Raw genomic sequence first — 22,777 nt, 5'->3', positions numbered from 1 at the left:
TATGATTCTTCTGGAAATAATGGCCACACTAGAATAATGCCTCCATTATTTCACAGTCAATAAGTAGATCCCTGCAGAGAACAAGTATGGAGTGTAAGTTGTGGATAGAAGAGTAGAGTCTGGAACCCAGGACTAAGAATACAGATCAGACTATCAAATCATTCTAGGAGCTAGGTTACGGGTACTATAAAAAGAGGGGAAATTTTTAGGAGGAAGTAGATAATATAAGTATTTCTAAGCCTGTAATAGGTTATCATTTCTCTAAACACTATAACTTATAATTCCCATTTAAGCTAGAGATACAGCCTGAGGCAAGATTCATGCTCTACTTTTTTGAACATTCCTAATTCCAAGTAAAGATATTCCAAATATTGAGGTTAAAGGATCAGAGTTCTCAACTCATGCATGGAAAAAAATTTGTATATAAGCTATAAGTTCAAGTTTTTTTTCATTGTAGACTTATACTATGAAGCCAATAATTTTGGTAGCCATCCACAAAACTAAGAGTAGCCCCTTAGTCAAAAGGTCAGCTCAGTAAGTAAAAGGTCTAGCCCTAAATGCCTCAAAGTACTAATGAACAACCTTTAAAGTACTTAACTTACACTAAGGAAGTTAATTTGCATGGTAAGAGAACCAGTTAAATATGATTTTTTTAAGTCAAAAAGTTTTATGAAGGAATAAATAGGTGCATGTAGGCACGGGAGCTACTCTACTGATCCAATTTTGATTTTTAAAATCTAAATTAAAAAATATTTAAGAGTACTAACTACTATAGTTGGTCTTGATGATCGTTTTGGTCGATGATTAAGTAGTATATCAACAGCTCCCACTACTTCAGAGTCGATAGCCACCAAAAGTGCATCTGTGGACTTTAAAAAAAACAAAGGTTAAAATGAAATTAGAAAATAGAAAAATTTCTTAGTAGTTTCTGTACTACAACTAGTTTAATTCTACTAATTTTTTAAAAACTGTATTACATACAGTAATAATTAATGTAAAAATTTTAAGACCTTATCAATTGCACATTTGCTTGCCTTAGCTTTATTTCTGTGTACCACAACACACACAAAGCTTCTGTCCTTGTTTCAGTGCATGAGCTGATTAAATCATGGATGCTTAACTAATGGGGGTATTCCCTGTGAAATTGTGCTGACCCACACAGTACTGAAAGTTGAAGTTTTCTTCAAGATCTTTATTTTTGAACTGGGGACCAAAAGAATCTTAAAAATCCAAATATATAAATGAATTTCCAGGAGCTATTATTGAACATAAAGCACTTTCTATTGAGGTTAGTAAAAATGATCTCTGATGCAGCCATGAAAATGGGGAAAATGGAAAATATATTCTCACCAAGGTAAGAACTCTATTCTTATAGATAAAATATATATGCCTAAGTAAAGTGCTACCGATCAGACAATATGAAGCATAAATTATGAAGATTAGACTTTTGGAACCATTAAAGATGGAAAGAGAAGCAGAACTTGAAAAATCTGTTTTCCAACTTACTCCCTAGTAGTATTTAGTCTCACCTAGACCAAAAAAGTAAGTAGAAGCCAGTAAGATCTGGGGCCTTCCATTTACTAGAGGTTTAAAGACTATGGACCATACCAATACAATGTTAGGTAAATGAAAAGAACAGAACTAATAGGTTCAGGAGGAAAAACGCAAGTACAAAAGTAGACTAGCCTAACAAAATGTCCTACTAATATAGACTATCGTCACATTTATTTTTTAACTCTTTTCCTTCTGTCTTAGAATTGATACTAGGTATCACTTCCAAGGCAGAAAAGCAGTAAGGGTTAAGCAACGGGGGTAAAGTGACTTGCCCAAGGTCACAAAGCCATGAGGCATCTGAGGCCTAATTTGAATCCAGAGCCTTCTGTCTCCAGGCCTTGCTTTCTATCCACTGAGTCACCTAGCTACCTCTACATTTTTTTTAAAAGGTAATTTTTTTAAAAAGTTGTTCACTAAGATGGATGACTTTAAAACTAATTACAATACTCTCTCAAGACTAAGAAGGAAATACATCTTTTATATACTTTAGAATCACTCCATAAGCTTAGGAAACACCCACTGAATAAAATGAAGCTCTCCTCAGTTTTGTCTGATATTCAAAAGGAAACAAGACCTGGGTAACTGAGCCTGACTAACCATTTCCTACTTCAGAAAGAGTCAAGAGCTGATCTACCAAGCAAACTGACCCTGCTAGATCCTTCCTACATCTACACAACTATAAAAATCCCAGTCTGACACATCTGGACTATTTGTTGACACTTCTCACACTTCCCTCTCCCTTCCTTAATCCAAAAAAAACTTTATAAAGTAGAAATGTCACATTCAAAAAAGGAATGAGAAGTCATTTTGTCATTTACTTTAGTTCTAAGCCAATGTTACGTAGGGCAAAACATTATTACATTATGATCCTGATGCTTTGCAAACAGTTTCCTTCTCAATTTCAACAATAACTACTCTGTCTCCAACTAATCAATGAACACTGATCCTAATACAAATAAGTAAAATGAACAACTACAATTCCATCCTACTTAACTAGCAATCATATAGTCATATAGGCAGCAATCTCAACCACTTAGAAGACAGCAATAAATAAATGTTTTCTTTTTTTCCACAATAAAGAAAATGGCTATCAGAAATAAAATATATCATCTTATACTCCCCCAAAATTGTGGATTTGGATTGATTATTGATTGGGAATTGTTTGTAAAATTAATACTTGATTAAAATCAATTCCTAATTGCTGTTGACAGATGGACAAATAGAACAGAAGTGAAGATGGGAAGGCTGCTAGACACTGACACACTGAAAAATGATACTTAAGAGTGAGAACAAATACATCAGAATCACAGCTCCTTGGGGCCACTTAATGAAAGGGGTGACACCTCAATAACCTCAAAGGGATACACTACATTAAAATATAATCAAGTAGGCCATACAATAGAAATTATTATATTAAATACATCACAATAGTTCATAGCTAATAATTATAGACCTTATCCATCAAGGTTAAATTTGTTTAAAAATAAACTGATTTCTATGCTAATGTAAATACAGGCATAATCATATGTATATATATATATACACACACATATATATATATATTTCTCTGATTAAGAAGAGAGTCAAGTATATAATACACTTTAGAATCATTTCCATAAGATGGCTAAAAATAAAAAGTTCAACTATCTAAGGGAGTAAATTTTATTTCTATAGAAAACACACTAGTGTCAAGTGTCATATAAATGAATTAATACTATATATCAACTACTTTGTAACAAGAGCCATATTTTTGGTATAATTATCTGCTAAAAGGCTATGTAAGAGTTTAAATATACAGATATACACAATTTTCCCACATGGCCATTGTCTTCTATTATAGAATTTTATGTATACATTTTACTGAAACAAACTAGAATATTCTCTCTAACTCAAACTATCTCTATATCCATTCTCATATTCTTTCCCAAAGAAAGGTTTTTGCTTTGAAATTCATCCCTCTCTTCATCTCTGCTACTAATCTCATCTTCTTCTGCCTTCTTCCCAAAAGTTGTTCTTTTTTCCTCTGACTCTCTAAGTTTCTCCTTCTTTGTTGGTTCCTTTCTTCTACTTACCAACATGCCCAGGTCTCCTCTATTTTGAGAAAGACATTCTTTGATCCTCCTACTTTATCTACTCTCCTAGCTACCATTCTTCCTTTTTACTGTCATATTCCTCAAAGGAATGGTCTACACCTGCTATCTCTTTTCCTCACTATCCATAGATTCCTTAATAATAACTGACATTTCTATAATCACTTTAAGGATTACTTCATGTACGCCTTAAATATAATGTTGATTCCCCTCTTCTCTATTGTAACTATACTCTTGATGATCACCAATGACCTTACTGTCAGATCTCATGGCTATTTCTCAGTTTCATTCTCTTTATCCTCTCTTCAACACTTTAGAGTGTGAATCATTTTTTATTTCATGAAACATTCTCCTTGGCTTGGATGCTTAATTCTACCTCTACCTCTCTGATAATGCCTTTTCTACATTTTTTTGGTTGCTGTTTTGCCTTCCTTGTTTGGCCTCCCAAATATGGGATATTCTTCCTAAAATGGAGTGCTCAGCCCTAAGCTCCCTTACAGTTTCTCCACCAAAGATCTCAATCATTTATTTCAGTTCCAAATATCTTTTGTGTATATGATTCCCACATTTCTTATCTCTATCTCTGATCTTTTTCCCACATCTAATTCTGTAATCTCTAAATACTTTGAATATCTCTACTTTGGTATCCTATTATCTGAAACTCAAAATGCCTAAAACCAAAGCAACCTCCCCCCTAAAATCATTCCCCTCCTTGTGACTCTTTTATTTATACTAAAAGTCCTATTTTTGTCAAAGTCACCCAAGTTCAAAAGTTCCAAGCCATCTTTGACTCCTCCCTTTCTCATATCACTTCTTCTTCCTTCCCCTACTCCAGATAGTCACCAAGTCTTAGAGATTCTTACTTCATAAAATTTATCACATCTATTTCTTCCTTTAAATTTATAATATTAATGTGATCGTTCAGACCCTTATTACCTCATACTTGGAATACTAATCTTTCCCACACAAATCTGTCAGATTAATCTTAACATTTATTTATTATTTATTACATTCTTTTGCTCTTAAGGATCAATAGCTTCCCAGTACGTAAACATAAAATTCAAAGTACTCAGTTTGGTATTCAAGATCTAAAATTTTGCCCCAAATCATCTTGAAAGTAATATTTCCCACTATTTTCTAGTTCCAAATAGGTGAATCTATCCATTGTCTTACAGGCACAACTTGTTATTCTTTCTAACACTTGCTCACTTCACTCCTTCCTCAACTTAACCTTCAAAGTACAATATGATTTCCACTTCCTTCCTAAAGTCTTTCTTAACTATCTTAAACCATAATCATTACTCTATCCTTTAAACACCTATTCACTTAACATTCATCCTCTATGCCTCATGCCCCAAATTATGGCCTTTATTGTAAACTCCTTTAGGGCAGAAACTATGTCTTTTATTTCTTTTTAACATCTACCTATAATAATGCCTTGCATATTTCTCAACTGATTGGATGAGTATACAAGGAAATTAGGTGGTATATTCAAAAGAATTACATATAAATACATAAATACTATACTGTATCATATATATGCAGATAAATGTAGTAATATGTCAATTTTTCTAGTATCGTCAGGGAAATAAAATATCCCACATAACTAAATTTTCCAAATAAGTCTTAGCCCTTTAACATTTTTTATCCTAATAATTTTTAATGTAAACCTTTTCTAAAATAAATCTTACATTTCTTTGTCATCTTAAATTTGTTGTTGTTCAGTTGTATCAAACTCCTCATGACCCCATTTGGGATTTTCTTGGCAAAGATACTAGAGTGGTTTGCTGTTTCCTTCCTTAACTCATTGACAAATGAGAAAACTGAGGCAAAAAGGTTAAGTGACTGGCCTAGGGTCACACAGCGAGAAAGTGTGTGAGGCTAGATTTTAATCTTCCTGAGTCCAGGCCTGGAACTCTATCTGTTCTATTACCTAGTTGCCCAGTCATCTTTAAAAAATAAATAAATAAAAATAAACCCTTATCTTCCTTCTTAGACTCAATACTATGTATTGGTTCCAAGGCAGAAGAGCGATAAGGGCTAGACAATGGGGGTTAAGTGACTTGTCCAGGCCACACAACTAGGAAGTATCATGTATCCGGATTTGAACCCAGGACCTCCTGTCTCTAGGCCTGGCTCTCAATCCACTGAGCAACCTAGTTGCCCCCTGCTCAGATATCTTAAATAGGGAAAGCCAAATACTATTTAACATTTTCTTGATCATTTAAAAATATGAACATCAATTATTACACTATTAAAATTTGGTGATGTCCATCTAAGTTCCTTCAGAGCTATTTATAGCTACATTAAATGGTCCTAGTTTGGAGTGTCTGTCTTTTTATACTTTTGGGAGGTCTTCCTCACTCTGTCATCTTTCCCTACTTATCAGTGCTAGTGTGCTTGCCACTAGTGTTTCCTGACCTTCCTGGAATTGAGGAAATCTAATAATTAAACTTGTTATAATTGTGCCTAACATGTATATAGATCTAAGTGGGACCCATTAATGAACATAAAACCTGTGACATATTTTTTGGCTGTGCAGAAAACTTTTAAAGAATTATTTCCTGGTTCTCAGCTTTGCTTTAGATGGCTCAAGTTACCAGAGAAATAACTTCCAGACAAATGACTATAAATGAAAATGTTATCACATATGTGTATATTATACCTACATATAGAAATACTTCTTTTTGGTCTGTGTGTGATCAAATTTGGGTAGGGACCTCCCTGTGAGGATAATAATATGTTACTTTAATAATACATTACTTAAGATATACCAAAGACACATCCAGGTATGTCTATACTCACACTTTTTTGTCTAGACTTGTGATTTCATTAATGAAGGATTGAGGAAGGAGAACTCCTGATGTGGAAACTCCTTCCACCCATGCAGACTGGCAACTCATCTATAACTTCAGAGTCTTACAGAGCTCAGCACACTGAGGTGACATGTAACTTGGCCATATTCACACAACTAATGTGTCAAAGGTAAGACCTGAACCCATCTTCCTCTGTCTGAAGTTGGTATTTCATGGACTACAGGAAGCTGCCTCATGTGTATGTTTATGTGTATATGTATATATAGACAAAACAATTAAAATTGAAATATATACCTCATATATATCATATATAATACACATGCATATGTGTATATATATGTAGACATACTTGAATATGTAAATAGTAGCTAATCTATTCACGTTGTAGAGATGTATATCTACAGGTACAGATATGTGGATATATGTATAGTCTTTAACATTTTTCTAATCAAATATTTTGTACCATTAGACATAAAGCTAAGAGTCATAATTAGTATAACATACTAAGACTTTTCATAAATCACATATGTAAAAAATCAATTATTTTATCCACCTAATATCATCATGTATACACCTAAAGACAAATAATTCATCTGAAACATTGTTTCTTTAAATCTTTATGCATACACCTACAGACAAATAATTCACTAAAGCATTTTCTCATTAAAACCTATCTGGAACAGAAAAAAGCAATAGATATTAAAAAGTTATTTTGGACCTCTAAGTGAATTCTCCCAGGACTTGGTAAATATACATTCTCATGCCTGTCCTCCTACCTGAGCTGATTTGAAGACAAATGGAAAAGATCAAATTTTCTAGGAAAAGATCATTCACCTTGATCTGTGACCAAACAGATAAGATTTCAGGTAAAAAGAAAAGAAAGAAAAGAAAATTTTATAAAAGTTAACATGAGAAAATGGTAAAAATGGAAACAGCTTTATAAGACAGTGATAAAATTTGCTATTATAGCACTAAAATTGTCTTGGAATTCAGAAAACTTCATTCTCCTTATTATAGAGAAACATTTATATTATTCTTGGAACCAAATATACTATTGTATTAAGTATCCTAGTTAAAACAGAAAAGTTAAAGTGTCATTTAGTATATTGTGGTATTATGATTGCATCATATATAATACAACTGAAAGAAATAAAATGGAAATTGGGAGTAGAGAAATCAACCACATGCAGTTCCTATAGGAAAAGGCATTTTTGTTTTAAGACTCATAAAAATGAATCAGAAACCAAAAGAAAGAAAAACTTGAAAACCTGGAATAGCTGAGTTATCTCATTATTAAATAGAAGTATTTAGCCTTGTACCTGACAACCGTAGTCCAAAAGAAGCTGTAGAATATCCAAGTTTTCATTTTCAATAGTTATAGTAACGGCATTCCTCCCAAGCACATCCACGCAATTTATGTTCATGTCACCTGCACTGTTTTCTTCCAAGAGCTTTTTAACCATATAATAGTCACCTAAATAACCAACATACAAGCATGATTTAATATCCATGTTATATTACATAAAGAATGGCTGTAAAAGTAAGTGTAGTTAATTATTTTACTAATTTAACAATACTTTTAAAAAGCAAATTCACTTTATTTTTATTACTTAGAGCAAACTCCATTAGAAACATACATAAAGACTGAGCATTTCTTTGTTCAGAATAAATTACCATCTCATTTTTAAAAAACCTTATTGATGCAGATTATATGAAATATAAAACCCAAGAAATTTAAAAGATTAGTTTCAATAAGGACACAATATATTCACATACAGATGAGAATGTAAAACTATTCTGGAAAGTTGGACTGTATTATTAATATTTTTGTATGAAGAATTTATTGCAGTATGACCAAAAGCTTAGATGTACAGATAAGAAAAGTAGCATGAGGGTTCATAAGAAAAGAAATTAAGTGAGGAGAGCAAGAAAAAATAGGTAAATATTGTTTACAAAGATATTAAAAGAAAAATGCAGTTTTTCATAACAAGGGAAAGAGTTAAAAAGCCCAAGGTAAAGAAAAATTCATCTTTCACAATCATTACTATATGCAGAAAAAGTTTAGGAAGCAACCAAATGGCATAAATCTACTTAGTGGGTATGCTAAAATTTATTTTTTGAACTAACCAAATGTTACTATTGACTCAAATACATATATATATATATATATGTTAGTTGATATGGGAGAAGTGTTAATATTTCTGTTCATCTAAGCTAGCAAAGGGGCAAATCTGAAATAATCTTTCAAGAAAAATACAAACAGGATTTAAAAAAAAATCTTTTAAAACTATTTTTATCATTTACTTAACATTAACAAAAATAATCAAGTGAACATATAAATTTAGCAAGGAATATAGCAGTTTGACCAATATATTATTAATCTTTAATGAAGCAATGAATTAAATGAAGTAAATAATAAGCACTGAACATAATTTTGTTCTATGTCGTTTTCCCAAGCTTGCCTTAGAAATCTATCATCTTTGGTCTTTTTATCCATCTTCCTTTTACTTGCTTTAAATATATATAGTAACTGTGTAAACATTATGGTATTGCTAATTTCATTCTGAAATATCTCATAAAGTTCTTTCAAGTCACCTTGCATGTTACATATTTTATCTATAGCACAAAATTTTCCATTACATTACTATATTATAATTTATTCAGACAGTTAAGTATTTAACAATTGCTCTTCAAAAAGGAATAGTGATAATACATGTATAACCCAGATCAAATTGCTTGCCAGCTGCAGGAGTGGAGAGTGAAGGGAGGGAGGGAGACAAGGCCCATATCACTTTGGAAAAGTCATGTGGAAATCTGTTACTACATATAATTGGAAAAAAAAACCCATTTTATAATAAAAAAAAAAACTTTTAAAGGCACAGTACACTTTTTTTTTTTTAGATTTTTTTTTTTTAATTTTAAACCCTTAACTTCTGTGTATTGACTTATAGGTGGAAGATTGGTAAGGGTAGGCAATGGGGGTCAAGTGACTTGCCCAGGGTCACACAGCTGGGAAGTGTCTGAGGCCGGATTTGAACCTAGGACCTCCTGTCTCTAGGCCTGGCTCTCAATCTACTGAGCTACCCAGCTGCCCCCTACAGTACACTTTTAAGTTTAATCTGCATTGCTAATATTTTCTCCTCACTTTTTATGCCTAAGCAAACAACAAACCAATAAAGCAAGTCTTGATTTATAGCTTGCCGATTTCCAAAATATAAATATTCACACTAAAAATTTAACAATTGGTTCTTGCAAACTCATAAAAGCTGGTTCCTGTAGCCATTTTCTACTTTAAATAGCTTCTAATTTTTTGTTATTGCAAACAGAACAGCTATGAATATGTTTACATAGTGAATATATATACAGGTTTTTCCCTTTCTGATATTTTTGGGAAAGAATCCTAGCAATACAATTGATGGGTAGAAAGACACAATCAGTTTTGTGTTTATAACTATTTATTGCCATCTCTTAGCACCCACCAAAAATGTAACAGTTGATTTTATCTTTTAAAAATATTTTTGGTATTCTACAGAATAAGATAGCTTATCAATTTGCATTTTATGATTAGTGAATTGTGTGCATCATTTAATGTATTTATTGGCAATTTTCATTTCTTCTTTTGTAAACTGCCTCGTCCTTTGAGCCAATTGTTCCATCGGGAAATGTATATTAGCAATTTTAAAGAGGTCAGCTCCTTTTAGATTCTGGGTGTTGAACTAATATGTTTACTGTAAATGTTTTTCTTCAATGTTTCTTCTCTTTTAAAGAAATTGTCTTTTTTTAAAAGAACATTAATGTCTTTATGTCACTTATTTTTGGTGGGGAGAACCTTTCTCTCCCTCCAGGTTGAATTCTCCCCAGTTACAAAGAAATTTAATTATGGAAAAACATCCAATAAGGCTCTCAACTAAAAATTTTTTTAATATTTTGTTCAAGTAATGCCCAAATTAGCTGTGCCTTGAGAATAAAAGTGTAATTCATTATCTGCCCTATCTTTCTCTCAGTCTTCATTGTTTTTTTTCAATAAAACACAATTCAACTACCTTGTTGTAACCTTTTCAATTACATATTTGTAGTAACTGTAGATTATTCTTTAGATTTATTTTGTTTTTCATTAGGTCATACAAATCATCTCATATTTCTCTAAATTCATTATTTTCATCATTCCATAGCCCAGAACAATATTCCACTACATGTGATTATGGAATAAATTTCAACCTTCAGATAGCAAATCAAATTGTTCAATGTTGTAATTATATATTACAATATATTGTAAGAGATAATTTCTGCAAAACTAGTAGGAGGAAAAACGAATGCATATTCCTGGGCTTCAAGTCTAAAGGAGGGCAATCTTTAAAAATTAAGACAATTTGTCTTTTTTAATTCATTCACCATGCCTTTTTCAGCCATTCCCATTCTATTAAGAAATTGCTTTTTCTTTGGCAAAATACCTTATCTTTATATAATCAAACCCATTTAATTATCATTCTGCTGATTTCTTCTATTTGAGGGCTAAAAGTATCTCTAAATTCTATAATTAAAATAATTATATTACTACTTTTCTTCAGTATTTTATGAATATTTTTATATTTTAATTGTTGAGTCAGTTATAATTTTATTGTAGAATAAGATACGAGGTATGCCTCTTACACTTTCTTCTCAGAGCTAAGCAATTTTCCCATTTTTAATTGAACAATGATTCAAATCCCCAGTGGAAAAATTGTCCTCAATGCTCTTTCTTCACCACTTCTTTAACTAATAACTCTTCATCCTATATACTTGTAATAATACTTTCATGTGCTAGGTGCCTTGAGTCCTTAACCCAAGACTTGACATACTCATTCTGAGCCTCTTTCTCCATGTCCTACTCCCCATCTACAATCAAAATGTTCTCACATAGCTAGGAAAGCTGTGAAAAAACTAATTCAGACTTAGATGCTAATAATAGCAGTTTAGTAGTATATTACCAAGGAGTTATCTGAATTTTGACCAGGAATAAAGTTTTATTTCAACTCAAATATAAACACCATTAGAAATTCCTGAGGCATCAACAATAGGTTAGAATGAAAAGATTAGAGTTTTCATACCCTGTAAATCACCCCAAAGGTTGGCTTGCTTACTCTGCCTATACCTAATACTGTTGCTGGGCCCAGTGACATGGATTAACATGTGGATTCCCCAGCAAACAGCTTAAGAACATTGCAAAATTTTAAAAAACTATGACTTCTCCAAAACTCAAAAGATTACTTTCCAGCTACTTCTCTCTTTAGGGAGAAAAAATTGTTTTGTCTCTTTCCCCCCCAGATTTATTTGATTAGCTGACTTAACTACCCATAAGCAAATATGAAGGGTTAGAAAACCTTAAAGAGAGGGACCAGTTTTCTAAGAGGACAGTGAGATCTTTATTGACTATACTTAGTCAGATACCTCCCAATAAACACATTAACAATACACATGGTTATAAAGACTTCTAAGCCAATTATAGCCAGAGTTTACTTAATTTAACAATTCAACAAACTTTATTAAGCACTTGAAATATGTAACCTCCACTTAAAGCCATCTGCAAAGTTTTTTTTTTCCCCTGGGCTGGAGGTGATCCTGCATTCTCTGAGTTATAAAATAGACCAAAAACTGTAGCAAGCCCTATTATGCCAAAAAAAAAAAGGTTTCAAAAGTATGGGCCTAGAAATGAATTTTGGGTGTTTTATCTGAGCAAGAGACTTAAATTCTAAAAAGCTCACCTTCAGAAAGTTGATCATCAGATTTCAGATCAGAAACTTGAGTCTGAATCCCAACTCTACTATTTACTACCTGTGCAACCTTAGCATGTTAACCACTTCCTTAAAATCAAGGAATTTAAAGACTAACTCATGACTAAAGTCCTTTCTAGCTCTAAAACTTATTGCCCTAAATATTTCATGCATATCACAGTAGTCGGCACCAAAAGAACTACTTCAATGAATAATTTCATCCTTGTGATTACTCAATTCCTACACACCTTTTCATCTTTCATGATCCAAATATTTATATAAATCCCTCAGAAAGGAACTATCCAATGTACAGAAGACTTTTGGTTTGAGGCAGTTTTCTTTTAATTTTTAATGGATATTGATGCAAAAGTGGAGCTAAACCATTTGTTATTATTGCCAACTTTTGCTATACCAGACCATCCATTTCCTGCCACAGAAAGAAGTTCAAAGTTATAAACAACCTCAGAGGTCATTTAGCTCAAAACACACAAGAATCCATTATGTAACTGTCCCATGGGTTTCTGTAGTAGCAAGTCAACTGAGATTATTAAAAGCACTGAAATTTCCCAAATGTCATACAACTTGGTCCCTTACTCTTATTCAAATATGAAGCCAGCCTGCCACTGATTAGATATCCTTTTATTTGATTACTGACATAACAACTGATGTTGTTACTCAGTAGATAATTCATCAAATTATTTCCACGAAAAGAGATGGAAATATATATCTGCCATATAATCTTGCATACAGGATTTTACCTTTTGTGTAGAAGACCCTTAGTTTCTAGAGGCAAACTTTCACGGCTGCATTTTGTTCTACTAAGCTAAATGCTTTAAAAAAAAAAAAACAAACCTCAAACAGATTCAGCATGACCTTTTATTCACCCTATCATATCAGTTATATATGACTGTGGAGATGACACATTTTAGAAAACAATATGCAAAAGCCAGCTTTTTCCTTTGTCATGTTTTCATCAAATACAAACTTGATATGTATACAAGACATTTTATAAGTTTATAGAAATAGAAAGTATTGACATGGGCTGTTAGTTACTGTCACTTGGTTTATAGGATCTTACATTTAGAAATGGGAAGAACCTTAGAGATCATTTAGTCCGAACCTGATTTTATAGATTAAGAAACTGAGGTCAGGTGAGTTAAGCAACTTGTAAGAAATTATATAATTAGTGCCTATGAGATAATTCAGACCTAGGTCCTTCCTGACCAGCATCCTCACATGAAAGCTGGCTCTCTTATTAATACTATTAAAAATAGTCAAGTAAAAAGGTTTTGTACAAATAAAACCAATTCAGCTAAAATTAGAACAGAATCAAGAAACTAAGGAAAATATCTTCACAGTAAGTTTCTCTAATAATGTTCTCATTTCTAAGATAGTTAAGAAACTATAAAATTACAAGAGCTATTCCCTAATTGATAAATGATCAAAGGATATGATTAAGCAGTTTTCAGAGGTAGAAATCTAAGCCATAGACATGAAAAAATGCTCTAAATCAGTGGTAGGCAAACTTTTTAAAGAGGGGGCCAAAGGAAAGGAAATGCTCATCTGTCAGTCTGTTTCTTAGGCAACTCTTTCAAAGTTTCCTTGTATTGTATCCTACTCATTGTATTCATCAGATAGGAATAATGTCCCATGGCTGGATAGAACATTCCAGGTCCCCCCCCCCAATTTGGCCCACAGGCCGTAGTTTGCCCATCACTACTCTAAATCACTAATAATTAGAGAAAAGTGCAAATTAAAGCAACTCTGAAATACAGTCTCATACTCATCAGATTGGCTAAACTGACAAAAAAGGAAAATTACAAATGCTAGAAGGGAATGGGAAAAGAGGTACTTTCGTATACTATGGGTTAGAATATAAACTAGTCCAATCATTTTGGAAAGCAACTTAGAATTATGCCCAAAAATTTACTGAACAAATCTATTACCCTTTGAACCAGCAATACTGTTAATTGGTCTATATCTTAAAAAGATTAAAGTGGAAAAATGTGCAAAAATATTCATAGCACCTCTTCTTGTGACGTTTGCAAAGAATTGGAAACTGAAGGGATGCTTATCAAATGAAGAATCGCTGAACAAATTATGTTATATGGATGTGATGAAATGTTATGATGTAAGAAATGATGATGGAGATGGTTTTTAAAAATCTAGGAAGACATGAGCTGATGCAAAGTGAAGTGAGCAGAACTAGAAGAACAATTTATACAATAACAGTAATATTGTGAAATAACCAACTCTAAGACTTAGCAACTCCAAACAACACAATGAACAACCACCATTCCAAAAGATTTATAATGAAACACACTAACCACCTCCAGATAGAGAACCAGGGGACTCACAGTGCAGAATGATGAATATTTTTTCTTTCTTCCTTCCTTCCTTTCTTCCTTCCTTCCTTTCTTTTTAAAGACATGGATAATGTAGGAATTTGTTTTGTATGACTAGGGTTTTGTTTTTCTTGCCTTCTCAGTGGATGGGGGTGGGAGGGAAAAATTCAGACTTTAAAATAAAATAAAAATGAAAAATTAAAAAAAACAGTCAAGTAGATTTTGTGAAAGTATTCATGCTTTAGGCTTCTAGGTAATCAAGCCTTCAGCCTGTTTTATTTCTTGAATACGAATCACATTTCCTAACTATATTTCTAATGTTTTCCCCTTTGTTTGCCTTCACAATGAAATCACAAACTATATGCTGACTTAGTTTACATCTTGTCAAATTCTTCATGGAAGTTAGATGAGGTACTCATTAGGTAACTAAGCATTCAAATCTTGCTTTGGACACTGATTTGCTCTCTGACCATGGGGAAGTCACTTATTCTCTCTCAGCCTTAGTTTCTCAATCTATAAAAGAGATAATAGCATCTATATCGCAGGGCTATTGTGAGGATTAAATGAGATAATATACTTAAAGTGTCTTATAAATATTAAAGCAATATATATGTATGTTTATACATGTTTGCATGTATGTATATGTATGTCTCTCTGTGTGTATATACACATGATTCATTGGGGAGACCTGACATGAAAACCCAAGTGAGGAGATTTAACAAGCTGGTCTTCCAAAGAATCAGAGGGAAGGATGTAATGGGGATAATTTGAGGAAAGGTGTGTCACGAATTTGAACTCCTCTCTAATTACTCTCCTTATTAACTCCATAGACATATAAGGTAAGGGAGGGAAGGTAGGAAATAATATAGGGAAGGAAGATATAAAGGGTTTATCCAAAATAACAATTTCTTAAATAAATATTTCAAAGCTAGGCTAAATTTCAATTGTACAGATACGTAAGGAGGTAGCTCAGCTGGTCAGACAACCACCCTCCACGGGAGACCCAAACCAACTGAACTTTTCCTCAAGATTCCAAACCCCTAACTGATTTCAGAACTCAGCCAAAGCTTGAAAAAACTATATGACCCCCTCTCTCTATACTACAAGGATTATGCAAAGGAAATTTACCCTCCCCTATTTCTGGGGTCTACCAGCATACATAGTATGAGTCTGAACTTAACCCGGAAGTGAGGACAGGAGAAAGGGAGCCAGGAATTTATAAAAAGGGCTAACCAAGAAGTTCATGTTCTCTCTGTCTCTGGTGTTCTGCCTACAAATTTCCTTGCCCAGTTCTTCTGGAGGAGTCATGTGGAAAAGTTAGATTAGGGCCCTTTTCTCTCTCTCTCTTCTTCTACCTATCCAAACCTCATAAATTTTATTAAAACCTAAGAACTATTTTAATAATAATAATAATAACTAAAATCTATTTTAATAGGAACAAATATATGTATATATGCTCATTATTATCCTTTTTTTTTTTACTTCATCATCTTTAAGAAATAATCATTGAATTTGAAAGTTGAAAGAGACCTTAGGTCTCATTTTGTTTGATCCAAATACAGAAGGAGTTCCTACTACAACATACTTGACAAGTATTTGTTGAACCTCTACTTGAATACCTACAAGGTGAGGGAGACTCGCCACACCCACATGCACACATACACCTTTTGAGGAAGTCATTCTACCTTGGGACAGTTCAAATTGTCAGAAAGTTTTTCCTGATGTCATCTAAAATGGCATCTTTGAAACATGCACTCATTGCTCCTAGCTTAGTCCTCTGGGATCAAATAGAATAAAACCAATGCTTCTTCCACATGAAAGTCTTTCAAATACTTGAACACAGGTATAAAAACTCTTCTCCCCCCAGTCTCTTCTACAAACTAAATCTCCACAGTTCAATCAATCCTCATATTATATGGACTGAAGTTCCTTCCCCATCATGGTTGCTTTCCTCTAGGAATTCTCCAACTAATCAATGTACTTCTCACTATGATGCCCAAAACTGAGCACAGTACTATGGATGAGGTTTAAAAACAGTAGAGTACAATGGGACCACCACATTTCCCTCTTCCTAGAAGCTATGTCCATCTTACAGCAGTCCAGGGTGGCATTAACTCTTTGGGTTGTTACTTCACTTTGTTTCACATGGAGCTCACAGGCCACTAAAATGTCCAGACCTTTTTTTATGAGAACTTCTAGTGATGTTCCCACATCTTGAACTTAAGCTCATTATTTTGGGCCCAAAGATTTAGGCTCAGGGAGATGTCATATAAATACAATGAGGTATTACAAAACCCTGAGCCAATGTAAAGAAATATTTATTCAGTAATAGATACTGTTGTAGATCTTGAGGGACACAGCCATATCTGCAAACACTAGCTCAGTTATTAAATCAATAATTAACAAGGGTTTAATAAGTATCTGACATGCACCAGGCACTATGCTGACACTAAAAATACAAAGACAAAAATTAATCAGGTCCTGCCTCCAAGGAGCTTATATTCTATTTAGGGAGATAGGTACATCAATAAGTATATGCAAAATATGTACAAAATAAATATAGGATGATTTTGAAAAGGAGGGCAGTAGGAGCTGAAAAGATCAGAAAAGGTTTTATGTAGAATTCACTTACATAAAACATACACTTGGGGCAGCTGGGTAGCTCAGTGGATTGAGAGCCAGGCCTAGAGACCGGAGGTCCTAGGTTCAAATCCAGCCTCAGACACTTCCCAGCTGTGTGACCCTGGGCAAGTCACTTGACCCCCACTGCCTACCCTTACCACTCTTCCACCTATAAGTCAATACACAGAAGTTAAGGGTTTAAAATTAAAAAAAAAAACATATACTTGTCACCAACTATTTAGAAAACTGTATCTTTTACAAGAGATATCCTCTTAAGCCAAAAGAGAATATAGAGATTATATAGTCCCATCCACTCATCTATCTGTCCTCCTCAAAACCTAAATCCTGCTGGATATTTCTGGAATTGTTGCAGGCATAGTGATTAAATCAAGATTTACTGTGTTCAACCCTGTGTTATCATATTACCCTCTTAAAATTCTTAAGTCCTTAATTTTCCCACCATATTTTACTATCCCACCAAAATAAAAAATTTGTAAACCTCAAACTTATTCCCCATGCTTTAAATCAAGAAGATATAAGATCTACTCTATAGACTCTAAATCCCTATCTCAATTTGGAACAAAATCCATATGTAAAGCTGTGTTCCTGGGCAGGCTGATCCCAGATCCTGAATCCAGATGTGCCTATATGTGATACAACTAAATTCTAATAGTATTATACCCGATTAAAGTTTTGCTCCCTGGCCTACATTTCCTGTGAGTTAGCAACATGATATACTGGAAAAAATGTTGTATTTCAGAGGACCTGGATTTGAATCATGAGACTTACATTTACTGTGTGACTTTAAGAAAAGTGGCTTCTCTGACTCTTGATTTCCTCAGCTATAAAATGAGGAAGTATCTTCCAGTAATAAATCTATTCTAATTCTTCTCTTTATTCATTTTTTTATTTATTGTGTACCATTATTGTTCTTTATTATCTTAATCAAATATATTCAAAGTTTATACCTACCTCCACTGGGCATCTACATAATAATAACTACCAAGGGATTATAAATATTAGTAAAGAGAAATTTACCACTCACTGCAATCAAGCAATTTTGTTCCAAAAGTTCTCACCAACAGGGAAAATTTATACAAGGAGAGTTTATTACACAATGAAAAGATTTTTCAAAAAACTAACAAACAAAGGCAATATTCTGAAAATATAATTGCTTTGATGTTACTAATGTTTTGCTTGCATCTTCATCTTCACTGTTTAAATTTAATACAAAGAAACCAAAGCTCATTTTTCAGAAAAGTATAAAAAAACAAGTTAAACTCACTCTGAATGTTATTATTGTCTTTCACTAAGCAAATAGTTTTAAATATACTCTTTCCTGCAAAAAATTTGTGGTCCATGCTGAGGAGAGAATTTAGTCTAGAAATGTTCACCTTGGCAGTGGAACCAGCACTCTTTTATTTGATTCAATCATTCAAATTACAGATATTTTAAGTAAATTTCCACAATTTTTATTTAATTAGAATCACAATGAAAAAGTTTAACAATATCGATTTAGTTACAGACAAAGTTCAAAAGAAAAAAAATTATATGGCTATATTTCAATCACATTTTAATGAATATTTATATTAATAATTGCACAATTTATACCATTTCTCCAAATTAATTCCAAGGACAACTTCAGGTCTTTTTTAAATGCCTGAAACACAGAAAATCACTTTGTTATTTCACTTTTTCAAATTTTTATTTTTGTCAATATTCAAAAGATGTTAAATCTAACCTTTAAAATGAGTTTATCAAAATGAAAAAAATCAGGAAAAATACCTAATTACCACTGTCTATATAAACATGTAAACTATAATTTCTGAAACACTATTTTTCCCTGAGTAAAGTGGTGTACTAGATCCTGAAGAAAATTACGTATCTACTTCCAAATTCAAAATGCTTATGTTAAAATTCATTGTATTTCACTCTAGGCAACTACCAATATTAAGGGGAAATTTTATTAAAGATTAATTTCCTGCTATTAGAGAATATCACTGTACAAAGAGCTGTTTTTTTGTCTTCTTGGACAAAGAAAACATAAAATAAAAGCAGGCTGTTTATGCCCATTTGAGATGAAGAGATGGAGTAAGAAGTTAGCCAATCCCTCCCCCACCCACCTGCCAAGTTTACTTCTCACTTTCCTTACTTTGAGAATAAAAGAACTAAATGTAGAAGGTACCTAGTTTTTCCCTGAATCAAAGAGCTTTATGCCCAAAACTAAAACCTTTAAAAAAAAAAGGTTAATGAAAATACAACCCTTGTGGATCCATAAACATAAAGCACAGGAATCCTGAATTACAGTGTTTATCCTATGTAACAATGAAGTTTTTGAAAGAAGAAATGTTAGGAGATTAAGGTTACAATAATTTTTGACACTGTAGATTACTGGAGTGACTTTTTTTTTTTTTGTAAACAGAAATGGAAGGGAGTATTTGAAAACTTTAAAAAGACAGGAATACCAGAATCCCAGAATATGACTTAAACTGAAAGGTCCACATAATTTTTCTCTATTCCAGAATGAAAAAGTTAATAAGAGAAAAAACGTTATGGAAACAAATCTATTGTATGCACATATCCTATTGCATACATATGAAAACACATTAACTGATGTGAACAGCATGCTTTCAACTTCCCTTACTTGTATTGAATAATCTAGTAGATGTCCTCAAAAGGCAAAGGCTTTCTTTTAAAGTTTTAGCAGCTGCTATAGCTTCTTAGTTTCAGGTTTGTCTGGGGTTTTATTCCCTCTCCAGTGTGACTCTCTGGACCATTCTTTTTTCACAAAAGGGAATGTCTTGTCAAGAATCTCACTGACAATCATCCTATCAGTGCCTCAAGTAGCAAATACAACCATAGAAATAATGTTAAAGTGAAAATTAAAGACCTCCATTAAGTAGTAGCATCTATATCTAAGAAAAGACATCAACCACGATCAAATTTTCACATGTATTGCAACTTCTATAACTAAAGTTTTGGTTGGAATACTTACCTAAGGCCTGTTTCATAATGTAAAGCCTAGGATCATTTTAAGAAATTGACTAGAAAGAAGGAATATTCTCTGAAAAATGTATTATTAAACTTGAGAACACAGAAAATCCTATACACCAGTGCTAATTAAACAATGTAAAATAATATCTCAATCCATATATCATAATATTTATCAAGGAAAATATATTTAATAGTTCTCTGAATTTTTTTAGCCTAATAAAAGCCTCTGTCCACAGTGGATGCTTAATAAAGTCTATAAATAAGTAGTACTATTTTTATTTTTGCTAGTTTAGGCTGACAAAAAATATAATCTGCTAATGAAGATACTATTGTACTTTGATATAGTTATATATGTAAAACTACATTCATAGTTATATATATTATGTATAACATATACATACTTTATATGTATATAGAGTTACAATAAATAATATAAATCAGGTCATATTTTATACAAAGTGGAAAAGATTGTTATTAAAGAAATCCATCATTCATTTTTTAAAAGCAAAGATTCTTTCATAATGAAATAAAACATGATAATACCATATAGGGATAACTATTATGTATCAGTGATGAAAGTTTGGATGTTTCTTTGACAGATTTATTAAAGTGTATAATATCTGGGAGAATTTAAGTTTCTGTTTGTTTTCTTTAACATATAAACAACAGAAAAAACACCCCACCTTGCAAATATCAAGCAACTTCCCACTCCTATGATGATCTCTATATCTCTATAAAGTAAGGCTGTAACACTTGAATCAACTTTCCAGAAAAAAAAAATTACAAAGAAGTGAACAGCTATAAAATATACTCCCCCCCCCAAAAAAATAAAAATTAATTCACTAAGTTTACAGAATGATCCTTTTTTAAGTAGATTATCTAGTCCAACCCTCTTGTTTTACGTTGAAAATCTAGGAGGTAAGCATATGGAGTCACTTGTCCAACACTATGAAATAAACTTCCACCACCTCGGGGAAAAAAAATCAATTCACTAAGTTTACAGAACTATCCTTTTTAAGTAGGAGATTATCTAGTACAACCCTCTCGGAAAATCTAAGAGTCAAAGAAGTGGAGTCACTTATCCAAGATCACTGGCTGGTCAGTGTCAGGGTCTTGAACCCATCTTTTCAGATTCCTAGACCAGTTCCCTTTCCATTGAACAAAATTCACGTTATATTTTTGTTGTGTATTTATTTTAGGCACAGTCTTCCTGAACCCTTGAATATAAAATCCTCCTAGGAAAGCTGTCTCAAGCAGCAGATAAAGAAATTAGTTTGAAAGAAGGGTTCCGTTCACCAACGCCAGTAAAGAGTTGGGTATCCTGCTGAGAGAAAAGAAACCACTGCCCCTCTCTCTCACTCCTCTTCCCTTCATTCCCCCTGGAGCAAAGATGCGCTCCTGCTGCAGAAGCAGCTTAATTCGGGGAGGAGAAAGGGAATCCAACGCGCCCCTTCAGGAAGGGGCAGTGCAGCTCAGTGGAAAGCAATCCGAACTTACAGAGGCCCGGGGTGGGAATTCGGACGCTGCCACTTAATCGTGGGACATCGGACAAAGCCGGTGCAGGACGAAGGGGTGGGCAGGTTTACGTCCTGGACCGATTCAGAGCAACCCCCGCCTTCCCCAAGGGGACCCAGTCAAGAGAAGGACGGGACGGAGGGTTTCTCGACCCCAGGTCCCGAGCTAGCTCCCGGGGTTCCTCTCTGAGGGACAGCGGCAGTCAGAGGGATGCTCGGAAAGCCCCTACACACCAGGTGGGCGAGCGGGGGCGGGGCGCGCCCGCAGCCCCGCCCCGGCCGGACCGGGGTCCGAAGCAGGGGCGGGGGCGGGGCCGGCTCTCACCCTTGTCGCAGGCCAGCAGGAAGAGTTTCTCGTCCAACGTGGTGTCCTCCTTCACCTCCCGTACATCCTTCAGCGCCAGGAGCCTGGTCGGGGAGGAGGACGCCGAAGAGCCCGAGAGGTCCGAGCTCTGGTACAGAGCCGCCATGATGGCGGCCCATGAAGGGGGGGCTCCAGGGGGTGGGGAAGGGGATGGGGACCGGGACGAGGACGGGGACGGGGACGGGGAGGGGGACGGGGACGGAGTGGGGGCTTCCTCCGACCCCGGCCCCGACCCCCACTCCGCCCCGTGGCTGGGGAGAAGCTGCGAAGCTTCCACGGTCTCCTCGTGGCGCGGCCGCTCCGGAGCCACCGGCGTCAGCGCTCGAGCCGCTAGAGCTCCACTGACAGGCGACCGTCCCCCACAGGCGCCTGCCGGGGATGGCAGAGCGCATGCGCGGGCCGGGGCCGGGCGCCCCTCCCTCCCCATACCCATTTCTAGCCCCATCCCCTCCTCTGGGGCGGCCAGAGGGCGCGATGCTCAAGGGACTTTGCTGAGGGCTAGGGAGGAGGGTGGCACGCGACGCGGAATGGTCAGGAGGGCGGGGCTCTGGGGAGGAGGGCTGGGAGTCCGGAGCGGGGTGAGCTGTCCGGGCAGGACAGTCTGGGATGGGGCGCGCGAAACGGTGGGGAGACCGGGGGACTGGGGAGCAGAGAGAGCAGAGCGCGTAGCGGGGGTCGGGGAGACAGAGAGCAGGCTCTAGGAGCTCGGGGGAAGAGGGGGGGGGGGG

General features: G+C 34.7%; 1 protein-coding gene across 1 annotated transcript in view; it reads right to left on the bottom strand.

Annotated features, from left to right (window-relative positions):
• TRPC1 (transient receptor potential cation channel subfamily C member 1) overlaps nucleotides 1-22,269 on the bottom strand; it is a 76,750-nt gene extending 54,481 nt beyond the window's left edge. The window contains exons 1-3 of the mRNA XM_044670839.1: nucleotides 22,011-22,269; nucleotides 7,780-7,934; nucleotides 768-869 (exon numbers count right to left, since the gene is read on the bottom strand). Of these exons, the coding sequence (XP_044526774.1) occupies nucleotides 768-869; nucleotides 7,780-7,934; nucleotides 22,011-22,155 (402 nt within the window). The 5' untranslated portion in view covers nucleotides 22,156-22,269. The remainder of the gene's footprint in view (nucleotides 1-767; nucleotides 870-7,779; nucleotides 7,935-22,010) is intronic.
• Between the last annotated feature and the right edge of the window lie 508 nt (nucleotides 22,270-22,777).

The sequence above is a fragment of the Gracilinanus agilis genome, chromosome 3, assembly GCF_016433145.1.
Source record: "Gracilinanus agilis isolate LMUSP501 chromosome 3, AgileGrace, whole genome shotgun sequence".
NCBI classification, from domain to species: Eukaryota; Metazoa; Chordata; class Mammalia; order Didelphimorphia; family Didelphidae; genus Gracilinanus; species Gracilinanus agilis.
The sequence above is the reverse complement of the archived record's forward strand: the minus strand, read 5'-3'. Positions and strand labels throughout refer to the sequence as shown.